The sequence below is a fragment of the Macaca thibetana genome, chromosome 3 (assembly GCF_024542745.1).
Source record: "Macaca thibetana thibetana isolate TM-01 chromosome 3, ASM2454274v1, whole genome shotgun sequence".
In the NCBI taxonomy this organism is placed as follows: domain Eukaryota; kingdom Metazoa; phylum Chordata; class Mammalia; order Primates; family Cercopithecidae; genus Macaca; species Macaca thibetana.
The window spans coordinates 124,952,298-124,970,348 of record NC_065580.1 but is presented as its reverse complement, the minus strand read 5'-3'; the positions used below and the strand labels follow the sequence as shown (position 1 = coordinate 124,970,348).

Here is an 18,051-nt window from a genome sequence, read left to right as displayed (position 1 = left end):
ATTTACTGATCTTTTCTTTTGAAGTTCTCACTGGATGTTACACCTATAGTGGAAATTTTTCATTCTAGATATATTTTTCAGCTCTAGAAGTTCTCTTTGGTTCTTGTTAAAACATTTTCTATGGATCTTTTCATGATGTTTAATTTTTTTTAAATCCTTGGGCTTATTTTTACAAATGATTTTTAAAGTCATTCACTTAAGTTCTTCCTCTCTGCTATTTCTGCATCTGCCTCTGTTGACTGATTTTTCTCCTGGTTACAAGTCCACATTTCTCTGCTTTCTTGCATGTTTTGTAATTCTGAGTGGATGTCAAACATAATTTTTAATTTCAAGTATGTAGTTTTAATTTTTTTCCTTCCTTTCTTTGCACAAGTTTTTACGCTATGGCTAATTTAGCCCTGTTACTAAGATGCCACCCTCCTGAGGTTTCTACTGAAAAATGTCCCATACAGTCAGGGAGGACTCTCCACCGGGCTAGTGAGAACTCATAGTCTCCCAGCCCCTGTGTCCTCTGCGAATTATTCATCTTACAGCTCCTGGTCATTGTCAGCCCAGCCTCATGGTGTTGCATCTTACATAGGCAGGATTGGTTTTCCTCAACTGACTCAATGGGAGCTCTTTGCAGATTTCTAGAGCTCTTTTTCCATTTAGCACCCTCCTCTATGCTAGTCTGCCCTAGAAATTCCAGCTATCTATCTTCCTGGTCACTAATAATTACCATTCTCTGCATATAATCTTTTCGCCTTACCTTGTGGCTTTGGTTTGAAAACTGCCTTTCAAGCAGAATTCTGAGGTGATAGACTCACTCTATTTTTTTACCGTCCCCTTATGAATCACAGTCTTGTATTTCCTGTTTCCCAGTGTCTGAAAGAGTTGTTTCACATATTTTTTCCAGTTTTCTCATTTTTGGTATTGGGAGTACAGGTCTTGCTCCAGTTTCTCCACCATGACTAGAAGCTGAAGTCCTTGTACACTCCAGACCCAACCAATTATCCTCTTCCTTCATCGAGGATCTCCCAACCCCTTGGACAGAGCTGTTTTCTGTTTGCTTGTTTTTGTTTTTTAACAGAGAGACAGGGTCTTGCTCTGTCACCCAGGCTAGAATCATAGTTCACTATAGCCTTGAACTCCTGGGCCCAAGAGATCCTCCCACCTCAATCTCCTCAGTAGCTAGGACCCAGGAGCATGCCACCAGGCCCCACTAGGTTTTATTTTTATTTTATTTTATTTTATTTTATTTGTAGAGACAGGGTCTCACTATGTTGCCCAGGCTGGTCTCAAACTCCTGGCCCCAATTGATCCTCCTGCCTCGGCCTCTCAAAGCACTGAGATAACAGGGATAACTGAGCCACTGTGCCCGGCCTCAACAGAGCTCTTGACAGCACTATCAGTCTTAGGTGGGAAGCATTATGAACAATAAAAAGGGAGGAGATATGAAAATCCGGTTAATTAATCCCAATTATAACTGAGGGAACTGGGCATTGCAGCTGGGTGGTCTTTTGTACAGTGAGTAAATTATGTCCTTCGTTGATACTCAGTTCTTAGACTGAACTGAACTAACCTGAGAACGAGGTATTAAATTTCCCATTTCTAAAAACAGATAGAAAGTAACCATCCAGGGGCCAGTAAGGGATGGTAGAAAAGCACACAGATAAAACAGGGGAAAAAATGTCTGTCCTGGGAGTTAGGAAGCTTGGTTCAAAAGCCTCTATATGTATTTTCCTCACTTGCTTCCATTTCTGTCTGTAACACTAGGCAAGTGAACTCTTTACAATAATCCTGCTGGCTCCTTCATTTTTCTAATGTTTTGGTTTCTCTCCCTTGCTAGCATTACCCTCTGTTTAGTGGGGTCATCTGGGTAGGCTGGAACAGCTATCCCCTTAAAGGTTAGATCACTCCCACTGCACCAACGAGCACAGGGTAGGTCTGAGAGCAATTCAGGGGAAGTGAATGGCATAGAAAAACAGGACATATCTAATAGCTTCTTGAAATAATAGGGACATTTCTGTGTTTTCCAGTTAGAAAGGACTTCTGAGTTAAAAGGATCACAAGATGGCAGGGCCTGATATTTTAATTTCCCATCTTCTTATTAAAATAGCAATGGCTGTGAAGTAAAACAGGCACCCAGAATTCACCTCCTCCAACATCTGATGTAATCAACAATAATTATTGACAGCAGCAAAAAGAGCAAGAGCAAGAACCCAACAGGGAAACGTGTACAACTTCATGCCGCCATAATGAAATAAGAAAACAGAAAAAGCACACTCTGCCATGGCTTGGCATAGCTACCTATCATGGACCCTAAGCCCCCACAACAGCGTGAACAGTATGTCGAGAATTTCCACAAATTGTTCCTGCTTTGGAGAAATGTTGTCTGAAAGGTTGAGCTGGAAGCTCAGCCAAAGTCAAAACACAATCCAGGAGCAGAGACCTCTCCAGCAATATGCATAGCGCGGGCGAGAGGGATGTTAGCTGAGGCCCTGGAGGAAGAGCCTGAGACCCAGGGTTCTCCCCCACTGTCACCGTGTCCTGGATAGGGCCCTGGGTCAGACTTCTGAGGAGAAAACAGAATCCATATCCTTTGCAAAGGAGCAGCTGGAACGAGGGCTAGCCATTTGTCCACACTGAAGCAAACACAAGCAAAGCACAGCTTACAGGCGAGAGTTCTACAGGGCACAGGGGCCTCCAGAAATGTACCAAGGGCACTGAGGAAAGCCCGGCCACACAGCAGACAGCGAGGCGGAAGGCAGAGCCTCTTGCTCTGAATGTGCAAGAAAACCCATGACAAGATTATATTCTCTTCAGTTTTGAGTTTTAAACTTTTATAACATACATTTTCTTAAAGGATCTACTAAATTTAAATTATACAAATATGCCACTGAAAGATAAATATATCGAGAGGTGGTGGTCGCATGCAGAAGCCAGATGAGGAGCCTGGTGAGGAGGCAGCTCGGAGACAGGAGGCCTCCATGGCCACTCTCTGCAACCAGAGAGGTCTCAGGGCATGAGCCCTGCAAAACGCTTCTCCATCAGTGAACTCGCCTAAAAATAGAATGAAACAGGATGGAAGATCGTCCCACTAAGGAAAAAATTGAGAAGCAAAATAACATCACAAAATAAATTTAAAATAGCAAGAAACACAGTAGTTAAAAATGGAGTTAATTAAGTGCAAAAAACATTTAAAGACGAGCTGATCAAGGTGCGTACAGAGGTGTAATTAAGGTAACACAATTAAGAAAATATAAAAAGAACAAAGAAAAGCTGACAAAAGGGTAGTTGCCTTAAACAGATACTCCAACATATCAAACAGAAAACATATTACAAGAACACATTTCCCTGAAGTGAAGTAAGAATCGAGCAGTCTCGGGGAAAAAATGATATAGAATGACACTTTTCATTGAGATCCTGTTTGTCACTGAATGTCAGTTGCAGAGAAAGAATGCTTTAATCGCATCAAGGGGACAAGGATGGGACAATCTGAGGTAGCATCACATTTCCCCTCTGAAACACTGAGTGCTAGGATGTAATGGAGTATTTGTCTTTCAACTAGATTATAAAGAAAAGAAAGTGATGCCCACATTTATATGCACCCACATCACTAAAGTATACAGACAGGCATATTCAGGCACGCATAAACTCAGGAAAAACCGTGTCCTTAAGCTCCTTAAAGAAAACCACTTGACAATAAAATTTAACTGATTAAGAAGTAAGTATTAAAATGAAGTTTCAAAACTGTGATCCCTTTCCCTCACGTGAGTACTCACAAAGCTCTCTTCCTAAAAGATTAGTTCCACATTGCAGCAATAGGACAGGACACCTCCTGATTTTTATACTCCTATGAGATTACTCTGTGTGTGTCCAAAAATCACATTCGCTTGAACTGTTAATATTTCTCTTAGGAAACAGGAAGGAAAAAAAAGCAATGAAAGCTTGCCTTCTATGTGGGTTTGTGAGGGCCGCCATAACAAAATACCACAGACTGGGAAGCTTGAACAACAGCGAGTTATCCTCTCACAGTTCTGGAAGCGGGAGATCTGAGATCAAGATGCCAGCAAGGCTGGTTTCTTCTGAAGCCTCTCTTTTTAATTTGCGCATCTTCTCCTGGTGTCTTCACATCACCTTCCTTCTGTGCATCTGTGTCCATAAGAACACCAGTCATATTGGATTATAACCTACACCTCTGGCCTCATTTTAACTTTCTTTTTTTTTTTTTTTTTTTTGCGATGGAGTCTCTCTCTGTCACCAAGGCTGGAGTGCAGTGGCCTGATCTCAGCTCACTGCAACCTCCACCTCCTGGGTTCAAGCAATTCTCCTGCCTCAGCCTCCTGAGTACCTGGGATGATAGGCGGTGTGACCCCATGCTCATCTAATTTTTGTATTTTTAGTATAGATGGGGTTTCCCCATGTTGGCCAGGCTGGTCTTGAACTCCTGACCTCAGGTGATCCAACTGCCTTAGCCTCCCAAAGTGCTGGGATTACAAGTGTGAGTCACCATGCCCAGCCTCTCATTTTAATTTAATAAACTCTTTAAAGACCTTATCTCCAGTGGCCAAACCCTGTCTCTACAAAAAAAAAAAAAAAAAAAAGAAAAGAAAAAACATTAGCTGGGCGTGCCTGTGGTCCCAGCTACTGGGGAGGCTGAGGTGGGAGGATCACTTGAGCCCAGGAGGTTGAGGCTGCAGTGATCTGTGTAAGGTAGTGCTAACAGCCTGCGTGACAGGGCGAGACCCTGTCTCAAAAACAAACAAACAAAAACAGAAAAGACCTTATCTCCAAATTCTGAGGTCTTAGAGTTAGGCCATCAACATGTGAATTTTGGGGGTGGCACAGTTCAGTTTGTAACATCCTCCATATCTCAAATAATGTAAAAAAGCGACTGCATGCTGTCATAAATCGTAATTCATCATACAGCTCCAGGGGATGTAGTAAAGAAGCCAGAACCCCTTACCTTGTTTAAATAAGTCACCGTGTTATAACAAGGTTTGTGGTCAAACTGGACTCTGTCAACTGCTTTGTCTTGGGAAAGGCACTGGGCTTCTCAGCATCTCGACAAAAAGATTGACTGGGGCTGGGAGTGGTGGCCTGCGCCCGTAATCCCAGCACTTTGGGAGGCCGAGGCGGGTGGATCACCTGAGTTTGGGAGTTTGAGACTAGCCTGGCCAACATGCAGAAACCCCGTCTCTACTAAAAATACAAAAATTAGCCAGGTGTGTTGGCACATGCCTGTAATCCCAGCTACTTGGGAGGCTGAGGCAGGAGAATCGGCTAAACCCGGGAGGCAGAGGTTGCGGTGAGCCGAGATTGTGTCATTGCACTCCAGCCTGGGCAACAATAGTGAAACTCCATCTCAAAAAAAAAAAAAAAAAAAAAGATTGACTGGTAGTGGAGGGAAAGAGTGCAGGAGTCTGATGGTGCTGGGTGTCGCTTCAGACAGAGCATAAAGGAAGCAGTGACATGACTCTAGTTTCTCTCCCTCTCCTAGGATCTTATATTTTATTTCTAATTTTTACTAATAGACTTTATTTTTAGGGGTTTTAGTTTTTCAGAAACATTGAGTAGAAAGTAGAGAGGTACCACAACCCTTTATACATCCTTCCTGCAGTTTTCCTTATTATTAATATAGTACTAGCGAACATTTGTTACAACGGATGAACCAATATTGATACATTATTATTAACTACAGTCCATAGTTTACACTAGAGTTCACGCTGTATAGTTCTTTAGGCTTTGACGAATGCATAATGGCATGTATCCACCATTGTAGCATCACGCAGAATGGTTTCACCTGCACTGAAAATTCCCTGCGCTCCACCTATTCTTCCCTCTCTCTCACCCTCCCTCAGCCCCTCAAGACCTGGCAGTCACTGATCTTGTTACTGTCTCTACAGTTTTGCCTTTTCCAGAATGTCATATAGTTGGAATCATACAGTGTGTAGTTTTTCAGACTGGTTCTTTTACATAGTAGTATGAAGCTGAGGTTCCTCCCTGTCTTTTCATGGCTTGAGAGCTCATTTCCTTTTAGCATATTCCATTGTTTGTGTTTATCACAGTTTGTTTATTCATTCATCTGCTGAAGGACATCTTGGTTGCCTCCAAGTCTTGGCAATTGTGAATAAAGCCGCTATAAACATTTGTGTGTAAGTTTTTGTGTGAGCATAAATCTTCCTGTTATTTAAATACCGAGGAGTGCAATTGCTGGATAGTATGGTGGACTACGTTTAGCTTTGTAAGAAACTGCCAACGTGCCTTCCGCAATGGCTGTACCATTGGCATTCCCACCAATAACGAAGGAGACTTCCTGTTGCTCCACATCCTTGTCAGCACTTGATGTAGTATTTTGGACTTTAGACATTCAAATAGGCTTGCAATAGTAGCTCATTGTTGTTTCAGTTTGCAATCCCCTGATGAAAGGTAATGGTGAGTACCTTTTCATATGATTATTTGCCATCTGTATATCTTCTTTTATGCAATGTCTGTTCAGATCTTTTGCTTATTTTTTAATTGGGTTGTTTTCTCCTGAAATGTACTAAGAACCCTTAACAGGCAGCACTGCACCCTGGGGAGCCTGAAACCCTGCATGACCGTGTGGAAAGAACACAGCCCTGTGCCACATCTGCAGAGACTTACTATGTGGAAAGAACACAGCCCTGCGTCAGATCCGTGGAGACTGGCCTGGCCAGAAATCAGCACCTGGCCAGCCCAGAGGGTGGCTATGTGTGTTGGAGCAGTTAGACTTCTCTAATACAGGATGATGCAGGAAAAGAAGTCCATTAGGCAGATTCAGAAAAGGTTTTTGTTTTCGTTTTAAGAAAATGATCATGAAGTAAAGGGAACAGTGAGTTTCAGGAGGAAGTAGTCAATTGAAACTGTTTACTGTAATTGATAACATAGAGTCACTGGCAACTAATTCTGTGATATCTAAATCTTCCATGTCAGCTTCACCACCCTATTCTGGTTATTGCATTTTTAACTAAATAAGATGGAATAACTTTTTTTATAGTACTTAAAATTCTGTTTTTTCAAACAGGGTTTGAGGAGGGGAGTAAACTTTATTTGACCTCATCACATTTAACTCTTAAAATATTCCTGTCTAAAAGACTCTGTATGTTTGTATCTAGGTCCAGTCTTTGATTTTTCCTGGGGAACTGTTGACACTTTCATAATTTCAACCACTGTGTCAACTTCATTTTTCAAAAGATACAGTTCTTTCCACTTTGTCATAATACCTAAATGAAGTAATACAAAACAAAAAGACAGGTGCTGTGGAGTCCTTGGTTCTCCATAGATCTTCTTAAACTTTTTCTTGCTTCAGGCAGAGATTCAAGAATATAAATGGAATATTAATTCAGCTTATCTCAAATGATGTTATTAATATTTCATGTATTTTTAAATTGAGGGTCAATTTAAAATTTCTGCCATATATACATTCAATTTATACTCAGTACAATTCATGTCAAAATTTTTAAAACTTGGTGATCTATATATTGACTTTTTTCCATCTGACAAACATTTTTAAACATACAGAAAAACTGAAAGTTATTCAATGAACATCTTACATCACAACTAAGTCTACATTTAACATTTTGTTGTCTTTGCATTATCACAAATAATTCCTCTAACACATATTATTCCTCTAACCATGAACCTGCCCTTTTTTAAATCAAAAGAAGTTGTAGATACCTGTACATTTCCCTCCTAAATGCATCGACAATTGTATAATTTAGAGTTCAATATTTGTTGAGTTTTGTTTTGTTTGTTTTGTTTTGTTTGGTTTTGAGGTAAAAGGCACAGATCTGCTGCTATGGATGGAATGTTTGTGTGCCTCCAAATTGGAGGAGGGGCTTCTGGGAGGTAATCAGGTCAAGAGGCTGAAGCCTCACGTTGGGATTAGTGTTCTTATGAGAGGAGGAGAGCCAGTCCTTTCTTTCTCTCTTCCTCCACCCCCCGCCACGTGAGAATGGAAGGAGAAAGTAGCTCTCTATAAACGAGGAAAAGCCTTTACAAGAACCTGACCATTATCTCTGACTTCCAGTCTCCAGAACTGTGAGAAATAAATGTTTGTTGTGTAAGCCAGCACTCTATGATATTCTGTTATAGCTGCCCACATTGACTAAGACCCCTGTGAAACCCTAAGACCTGTTAAATTACAGAGTGTTACTTTCACTCCCCAGTTCCCTCACCTGCCCTCTCAATCTGTACCCCGAGGCAAACACTGTTCTGATTTTTTCCACCATTCATTATTTTTGCTTTGTCCAAAACTTCTTGCAAATGGAACTGCACACTGTCCCTTCTTTAGCGTAGGCTTGTTTCACTCACCATGTTTGTCACTCATCAATGTTGTGGCAGAGAGTTTTCTTTCCTTAGCTGTGGAGTACTATTATGTCGTGGGACTATACCTGTATCTTTATTCATTCTATTGATGGTACCCAGTTGCTTTTAGTTCTGTTATCAATAAAGTTACTATGAACATTCCTGTACAAGTCTTTTTGTGAATTTAGTTTCATATAGCTTCAATAAGTACCTGGAATTCGAATTGTGGAGCCATAGTTGGTGTATATATGCTTCGTATTATGATAAACTACTAAACTTTTCCCAAAGATTTATGCCATTCTACACTCCTAGTAACCAAGAATTAGAGTTCTAGAGTTCTGGTTGATTCGTATTTTTGCACAGATCTGCTGTTACTGGCTTTTTTTTTTTTTTTTTTTTTTTTTTTTTTTTTTTTTTTAAGACGGAGTCTTGCTCTGTTGCCCAGGCTAGACTGCAGTTATGTGACCTCGGCTCACTGCAGCCTCCACCTCCTGAGTTCAAGCACTTCTCCTGCCTCAGCCTCCCGAGTAGCTAGGATTACAGGCCTGCGCCACCATGCCAGACTAATTTTTGTATTTTTAGTAGAGACAGGGTTTCTTAATGTTGGTCAGGCTGGTCGCAAAGTCCCGAACTCAGGTGAGTAGACAATTATAACAATACACTGTAATGAAAGTTATTTGAATGTGGCCTCTGTCACATTACCTTCTGGTACACACCTCTTTTTGAACCAGATTTTCTTGGATAAGGGGAACCACTGTATGTGTTACTTGATTTTCTGTGTTTTGCTGAAAATACTGTGAACTCAGACATTTGGTGGTTGGGGTGAACTTGCCAACATGTGATTTTACGTTTTTTGTGGAATGAATTATTTTTTTGAAAACTATTTATTGAGCATTTACTGTGTTTAATACTTTACTAGGTGCTGTGAGTAACCCAGGTATGCTATACCCACTTGGACCTTATGGTCTAGTAAGGGGATTTACAGTGTAGGGAGACAGACCGAGGAGTAAATACATACATATTAATACAAATGCTATGCAGCAAATGAAGAGGGTATTGTCAAAAAGGAAAAAAGAGCATGAGATAGACAGGATTGCCTTAGATGGTCACTACTGGCCTCTAAACAGATGATACATGGGCTGAAGTCCTAGGGAGGAAGAACTAGTCAAATGCATCTCAGTCCGTTCAGAATTTAAAAGTGACTCTTAAGGCTAAGGTAAGGTATGCGTAGTGTGTACAGACCACCTACAGTCACATATAGGGAGGTGTGTGGCCTCTAACCCTGACCCACCCAATCAGTATCTGGAGGTTCTGGGGTTACAAATTTCATTTACTAAAAAACTTAACAGGAGATTTCAGTTACTGAAGTTTAAGAAGTACTGAGAGTTGTAACACCTCTTAATGTTCTATCAGCTGTTCCAGAGTTATATTGTTCCTCAGATCCAGTTATGCTCCATTGCTAAAAGGAAATATGGCCGGGGGCGGTGGCTCACGTCCGTAATCCCAGCACTTTGGGACGCCGAGGAGGATGGATCGCGAGGTCACAAGTTCAAGCCCAGCCTGGCCAATATGGTGAAACCCCGTCTCTACTGATGGTTTCAGCCCCAGGGGGCGGGGGAGTCCTGGAATGCATCCTTGTGGATAAGTGGGGAGCTGTGTGTACATTATGACCACTCCCGTAACCAAACCTAGCGTTTGACAAAGTACGGCCTCAATTACAGCCGCATTCATTACCGTGAATGACAGCCAAAGTCAAAGTTTAGGGTGGTGATACTATTTTGAATTAGGCCATAACGTTGTATTGCTCATAAGCTTCATTTCGACCAACATTATATACATACAAAAAGTATGTACCGTAAGGACACACAACAAGCTGGACCGCAGGAAAAAAAACCCCACAACTTAGGATTTACCTAGTCAGCCGCTACCAGAGAGCAAGCACCCTGCAAGGCCGCTGGGGCTCGTGCTGTGGATGCCAGTGGTTTGAGGTCGGGCTGGTGAGGTAACCCTGGACCCAGCCGGGAGAAAAACGGCTGACGCTAGCGTCACACTCCTAAAGAAAACTAACGCCCCAACAACGAGCTTCGCAATGCATCTCTTCCGGGAAGCGTGGCCGGGACGCACGTCGCGCTGCGATTGCGCACTGAGGTTTCGCGTAAGGAACCAATAGGACGGAGGAGTGGGCGGGCTGTTGGCAGAAACCCGGATTCCGGTTCCGGTGGGCCTCCATCAGTCCGCTCCAGTGCTACGTGTCCCTGGCATTTTAGGTGTCGGTTGGGCAGGTGAGTTTCTTCCCGCCAGTAGGTACGGGCGAACCGGGCGGCCACGCCTTTGCGACTCGCGGGGGCAGCGGGCGTGGGCGAGCCGGCGTGTCTCCCCGGGCGGCCGTCGCGGAGCGGGCGATGAGTGGTCCCCTGGCTCAAGTCTGGGGCCGGGGTCTGGCCGCCGACATCCCACCAACTCGGCCTCTGCCGGAAGGCAGACCCAAGGCCGCGGGCTCCCGGCGAGCGGGGTCGCCGGCTCGCGGGGTTCCAGGGCTTAGCGTCCTGCCCCGGCTTCTTTTGTGCTGCAGCCAAAGATGATGTCCTGCTGCCCGATACCTTCGGGGTTGGCTCTGTGTGCGGGTGTGGAGTCTTGTCTGGGAAAGGCTGTACTCAGCTCTGGCCCTGCCGCCGCTCCCGTAGTTTAAAGTGAGAGCAGTGGTCTAGAATCTAGTTCGAGAGATCATAGTTGGTTTTTGGGTCTCTACCCTTGACATTGAGTGCGGTATTGTGTGTAGCGTACATTTTTCTGGATAAAAAATTCTTAGCTTTTTCATGATAACTATGATTACAAAAAGTTTAAGCCCTTTGGATTTCAAGAGCAAAGTTAAGTGAAATACTGAGAAAACAGACATTACTGTGTTTTTGCCCCCAGAACGTTGCAGAAGTCCTGGTGTTTCATTGACATTAATTCATTTCGTTGTCCACAGCCTACATTAAGTGAGGAAACTGGGGCTTACAGAGGTTTACATTCCATAGCCAGTGATTTGAACTACCACCTGGCCACTGTTCTGAGTACTGGAAATGGAGGAAAATACAAGTAATACTTTGATCTCTTTACTTTCTAAAGCAGTGGCTCTCAAAGCTAACATCGGATGACATTTCTGTTGGGTAATAGATTCCTCTAAAGAACATATATAGTAAAATATATAGCCCTGTTTCCTTAAAAGATGTGTTCAAATCGAAAAGTTTGGAATTTAGCTATTAGCTTCTCAGAATTTGCGTCTTGCTTTAGCTATTCTTTGTACTTTAGAAAAGTGTATTGTATTGGCACGTTTTAGAAAAATCAAGGTTGAAATTCACTTTTGCCTCCATTCTAGGCTCTTGCAGCACCATAGTTGGCATTCACTGTACAAGACATTGCCTTCTGCATAGTTGAAAATAAAATATGGAAAGTAATTGTTGGATCTCAACATTGTTGGTTCCTTAGGAGCGGTGAGGGGACTGTAGAATGAGAAATGGATGGGACTGCAGAGTCAGAAAAGGAATGGATGTGTTATCAATTGCTTAACCTTTTTTAACCTCTTAATAGAGATAGGCTTTTTATATTGCGTGTGCTGTTCTTTGTCAGTGAAGATATCATGAGTAAGATCTGTGCTTTTCTTATTGCCTTTGATCTGATAATTAACTGAAATTTACAAAAATAATATCAATTTAGGCTTTGGAGTTTGTTTTTTGTTTTATTTTAGGAGGTGGAATTGACCCATGTTAGACGTGAATTCAATGACTGGTCTCATTTACATCTTGATATCAATGAGTAAGTGCTTATTATATGGTAACCAATACCAGTGAGTATCTTTGTTTATTTTAAACAGGCAGTCATGGATCAGGTAATGCAGTTTGTTGAGCCAAGTCGGCAGTTTGTAAAGGACTCCATTCGGCTGGTTAAAAGATGCACTAAACCTGATAGAAAAGGTAATTGCTTGACTATGAGAAAAAAAATTAAATCTTTGAGTTTTCTAAGCCTTTTGTTTGATTAACATCTTCTTGATTAATAGCCATTGCATTACTTTCGCCAACATTTTTATTGATTGATACTGCTCGATGGCTTTTTAACATTGTCACTTCTTCCTAAATTTTTTACTCTTGTCTAAATTTTTATTTTATGTATTTTCAAATGGTGTAAGATTATCACAGCCTTATGTTCCAGGTAACATTTTAGTTAATAATATTTTATGACTTTTAGTATCTTACATATTTTCTCTTTGGAAAAGCTTTGAAGTCTCCCTACTGAACTCCCACCCCAATGAACAAAACCTTAACATGAAACCAACAATCTAGTTTTTGCCAAACTAGAAAGTTAATTTTGTTATTTATCATGATTCATGTGTTCAATTTGTCTACTTGTATTCATTCATTGAGTTAGGAGCTGGTAATATAATAGAGAATATAACATGTATGTAATGTAGTATATAATAAAGGGAATAGTCCTTGCTGTCATGGAGCTTAGACTCTATCAAGGAAGACTGTCATAAACAAATTATTGCAATTATGTTTTTTAATTACTGCTGTGGTAAGTATTATGGAAGATAACTAGAAGGAAGTTTGACAGCACATTATAGGAGGACTAACCAAGTCAGGAGATCAGGGAAAGCTTCTCTTAGGAAGTAACATAAAATGGTAACATTACCAGTGTAATGTTTTATAAAATAGTGCTCAACTCAGACAGTCTCACTCTGTTGCCCAGGCTGGAGTGCAGTGACGCAATCTCAGCTCACTGCAACCTCCGCCTCCTGGGTTCAAGCAATTCTGCTTCAACCTCCTGAGTAGCTGGGATTAGAGGCACCTGCCACCACGCCTGGCTAATTTTTGTATTTTTAGTGGAGCCAGAGTTTCACCATGTTGGCTAGGCCAATCTTAAACTCCTGACCTCAGGTGATCTGCTCGCCTCGGCCTCCCAAGTGCTGATATTACAGACATGAGCCACCGTGCCAGCCGAACTTGATTTTTCAAGCCTTATTTTTGGCTTCATCATAATAGCAAAGGCACTGGACCCATTGTTTATAATGTACCCAAAAAAGGTATGTTTCTGCCTGTATAATCGATATGTTATAATAAAAATTACAATGATACATTTTAAAACTTAAGAAAAATAATGTATATTTCTTTCATCCATGTCCTTATTTTGGTATTTTCTGGTCATTTGCTAAGAAGAAAAAATATTTTTAGTACTTGTTGATGAACTCACTGGCACAGACATGCACTGTTATGTTTCCTTAAATATCAACAAAACATGGAAATTTTAAAACCTGTCAAACAACTTGTTTACTATTAACAGTTTCACCTTTTTATTTTTAAGTTATATATCTATTAACAGGATAAATGTATACTAGTTAAGTTCATTTATGTTGCTGATAGTTTTTTTCCCATACTTTCAGTGACAGTGCAAAAAATATGTGAATTTCGTGTTTTTAAATGCAGAATTCCAGAAGATTGCCATGGCAACAGCAATAGGATTTGCTATAATGGGATTCATTGGCTTCTTTGTGAAATTGATCCATATTCCTATTAATAACATCATTGTGTAAGTAAACTTTATGAAATAGACTAGGATTGAATGAAACTTGAAACCATTTGAGATGACGGCCTGCTATTTCGTTAATACAGAGATGCATCTCTTTTTAGTGCTGTTGGAGTCTACTGATATTTATGAGTACCTGATGATTGAGCGCCTTTAGATCTTAAATGATCTTTCCAGAAATTCTGTGTGCTAGGCACTATTTTCTTTAATAAATAAAATTTATACAGAGTCAAGAAAGTATTAAAGACACTCATATGTCACAAAGCCAGCACTGAAACCTAAGTCCTCTTTGTGCTGTTATCTTGTTAATCTCTAAGGAGCAGAGGAAATGCTTCCCATCCAAAAATCACTGCTATGATAGAATTCTAACTCTGGACCAGATTGCCTAGATCCAAATCCTTTTTCTTGTTATACAGTTGCTGTCCTAGCATCAGGCAATTTGCCTCACCTCTCTGTGCTCAGTTTACTCAGTGGGGATAACAGTTCTTACTTGGATTATGACTTTAAGTCATGTAAGGCCCCAGAAACAATTTGGGTAAGAATACGAGTGAAAGTTGTTACTGTAATGAGCCATTGCTACTGATGGGAGAATATCATAACTTTTAAGTATATTAGGAGGCAAAAAAGGCTGAGAAACATTGGGATCACTTTATTCGTTTCCAAATAATTTTGCTTTTTAAATTCATTACAAGTCATTGGGACATGTTGTGGCATTGAGCAATTAGAGCAATTAGGTAATTCAGTTTAGGGTAAGGACTTAGTATGGGTTTTAGTACTTACTCTGTGATTTTGTATGCATTTAATCTCAGCCTCATCCACTGTTTGGAGCTAATAAAATCTATTATTACCTGATAATAATATCAGGTAAGCACTGATATACCTCAAGTGCTTGTATCCATTAAAAGCACTGAATAAGTGTTAGTGGAATTAAGTGAACAACTTCAGGTTCTTTGCCTTTTCTGATGGTAATGGTGGCAATAGTAATTAACATTCATTGAGAACTTTCCATATGCTATTGAAATCTATCTAATATCAATCAGTAATATCAATTGATTTTATGGGGTGGTGAAGTTTGAAGCAATGATTTAAAAAATTTCTAAACTATAAATCTCCTAAATACTAGGTGTTTTATTCCAGGTACTGGTACAGGTTGCCTTTTAAATGACAAGTAACAATGTATATTGTCAGAGGGATTTCTTAAGTAGGGTACCATAGTTATTAAGGTAAAATTGCCACAAAGTGATATTCAGGATCAGAAGTAGTTAGAACTAGATGGGCCCAAGTCACTGATACCTCCTTTGTCAGTTCAGAAATCCCTTTATTTTACCAGTGAGAAATGCCAACTGTAGAACTGTGGAGTCATGGGGAGAATACTGAAGTAGAATGAGGAAATCAGTAAAAAGAAGTGGCAGAGTCTCTGTCAGGTCCGTTCTTTTTCATACTCAGTGCTTCTGCTCTTCTTACTTCCCATTCTGTCATGAGACATATTTAATTGATAGGAAGTGTTTCTTTAAAATGATAACAAAATTAGTTTCCTATGATAATCATTGTTCTTAGTTGTACCTTTCAGAAGAACATGTAAGCCCACCTTTTCAAATTTTTTGGTCAAGCACCTTTCAAATTTTTTCGCCAGCCTTCACTTAACCTATATTTTTGTCCCTTTTGCCAGACATCACTGTCTGCCTTGGGTTATACTCAGGTCCGTCTTCACATTAGATTATGAGTTGTGAGGCAGGCCTGCCTTGTTATTTATACTGTATATCTCTCCTATAGAGTCTAGTCCAGAGCTCTCTTGTATCTGTTAAAAGCACTGAATAAGTGTTTGTTGAATTAAGTGAACAACTTCAGGTCCTTGCCTTTTCTAATGGTGATGGTGGCAATAATAGTAGTTAACATTCATTGAGAACTTTCCATGACTCTGTGTGTCAACTCATTTAATCTTCATGAGGAAACTGAGGCATGGGGAGGCTAAGTAACCACTCGGATTGCATGGCTAGTGATAGAGCAACACGGGAAACCTTTCAGAAGCTAGTTACTTAGAAAACTTTTCTTCTAGAAAACCAAAAAAAAAATGGTTTCAATGTTTAAGAAGTTAAAAAATCTATCTTTAGATATTTTTTAATCTTAATGTGAAGGCTAATTAAAACATTTTGTGAGAGACACTACAGAAAACTTACTCTTTTCTCATGTTATACCATGATAGCTGTACAACTGAAAGGAATCTTGCTTTCCCTGCTTGAAAGAGGATTAATCATTGTTTACATCATTTTGGAGATGGTAGCAAGGGAAATACTCATTGGATTGAATTATCTTTTTTTGTTACAATTTTTTTCTTCTTCTTCTTTATAATTATAGCAGTCAAAATTAATATTCACAGTATTAGAATTTAAAATAAGCACTTGCTGGCCTTTTAATTATAGCAATACTGTTTAATAGCATAAGCATTTAAAATGCTAAACATTAAAGTATATGCTCAGGGGTATTTTATGTAATAATTTTCTCTCTTTTTTTGAGGTGGAGTCTCACTCTGTTTCCCAGGCTGGAGTGCAGTGGCGCAATCTTAGCTTATTGCAGCCTCTGCCTGCCGGGTTCAAGTGATTCTCCTGCCTCAGCCTCCTCAGTAGCTGGGACTGCAGGTGCACACCACCATGCCTGGCTGATTTTTTTGTAGTTTTAGTAGAGACAGGGTTTCACCATGTTGGCCAGGCTGGTCTCGAACTCCTGACCTCAGGTGACCTGCCTCCCACAGCCTCCCAGAGTGTTGAGATTACAGGTGAGAGCTACTGCACCTGGCCTATTTTATGTAATTTTCTTCTGGTAATGGAATTATTTTGCTTTAACATTACTAAAATGTGTATCTGACTATGTAGGTTTAATGTTTATGCTTTTAAAGCTCAGAAGTTCTTCTGTAGAAAACGTGATTTTTGTTTTCATCATGACTAACCCAGATTTTGGAATGATTATGGTAAGATGTGGTGCTTGAGCACCTTGTGCTTCATGTGCAGTCTACTTTCTGCTGGTGTGTTGACGTTATCAAATTGAAAAGCTTCTCAGCTAACCATCCTGTCATATAATTGATATTTTTTGTTGTGTTCAGAAAGGCTAGACTGTTCCAAAATGGCATTTCCTGAATGAGCATTGTGAGTTTAGACATAGACCTCTGCCAGTAACCACATCATCTTTCCAGGTCCAGGATTTTAAAGTTCATTGTGCCATTCTTTTATGCCATCTTTAGATAAAGTTAGGTGGGATTCAAATAATTGGTCTTGAGCCATTAAAGTTATAGCATATTGCATTTCAAATAATAATAATTATTAAAATTATATCTCTACTCAGAAGTAATGATTTTTCTTTCTTTTACAGTGGTGGCTGAATACATTTTGGAAGAGAGTTTTTCATCTTAGAGATTGGTGAACAAGTGTGAGAGTGTGAGAAGCTCACAGAGTACAAATTTGCCTGTATATTTTGTGGGTTTCTTTTCCTTTCAAGATGTTTTCTATTTCTAAATTAAAGTAATTTCAAAGTAAATGAATATCTCTTTTTTCTGTCATAGATACTTATCACATTTCAGTGATAGAAAACAGTAGTTTCTTTCTCTGAGTAATTTAGTTTATAAGAGAAATGAAAGAGCCTGGTGAAATATTACACTTTCTGAGAGCTCTTCTGTTTTAGCCCCTTTGTGCTAGTATTACAAAATACCTGAGACTGGGTAATTTATAAATAATATTTATTCTCACAGCTCTAGAGACTGGGAAGTCCAAGATCAAGGTACCAGCAGGTTTGGTGTCCAGTGAGGGCCTGGTCTCTGCTTATAAGCTGGTGGCTTCGATGTTGTGTCCTCACATGGCAAAAGGGATAGACGGGCAAAGGGACTTCATCCCATTCATGAGAGAAGAGCCCTTGTGACCTCCTCACCTCTTAAAGGCCCTACCTCTTAATACTATTACATTGGAGGTTAAATTTCTTTATATATATGTACGTATGTGCGTCTTGCTCTGTCGCCCAGGTCATGGCTCACTGTGAACTCAAACTCCTGAGCTCAAGCCATCCTCCTGCTTCAGCCTCCCGGGTAGCTGGGACTACAGGTGCGTGCCACCATGTCTGTCTAATTTTTTGTAGAGATAGGGTATCGCTATGTTGCCCAGTCTGGTCTCGGACTCCTGGCCTCAAGCAATCCTC

General features: G+C 40.4%; 1 protein-coding gene across 1 annotated transcript in view; it reads left to right on the top strand.

Annotated features, from left to right (window-relative positions):
• SEC61G (SEC61 translocon subunit gamma) overlaps positions 1–17,400 on the top strand; it is a 679,333-nt gene extending 661,933 nt beyond the window's left edge. Inside the window, exons 2-5 of the mRNA XM_050783552.1 lie at positions 10,521–10,592; positions 12,167–12,266; positions 13,773–13,875; positions 17,236–17,400. Of these exons, the coding sequence (XP_050639509.1) occupies positions 12,173–12,266; positions 13,773–13,875; positions 17,236–17,245 (207 nt within the window). The 5' untranslated portion in view covers positions 10,521–10,592; positions 12,167–12,172 and the 3' untranslated portion in view covers positions 17,246–17,400. The remainder of the gene's footprint in view (positions 1–10,520; positions 10,593–12,166; positions 12,267–13,772; positions 13,876–17,235) is intronic.
• The last annotated feature ends 651 nt before the right edge of the window (positions 17,401–18,051 follow it).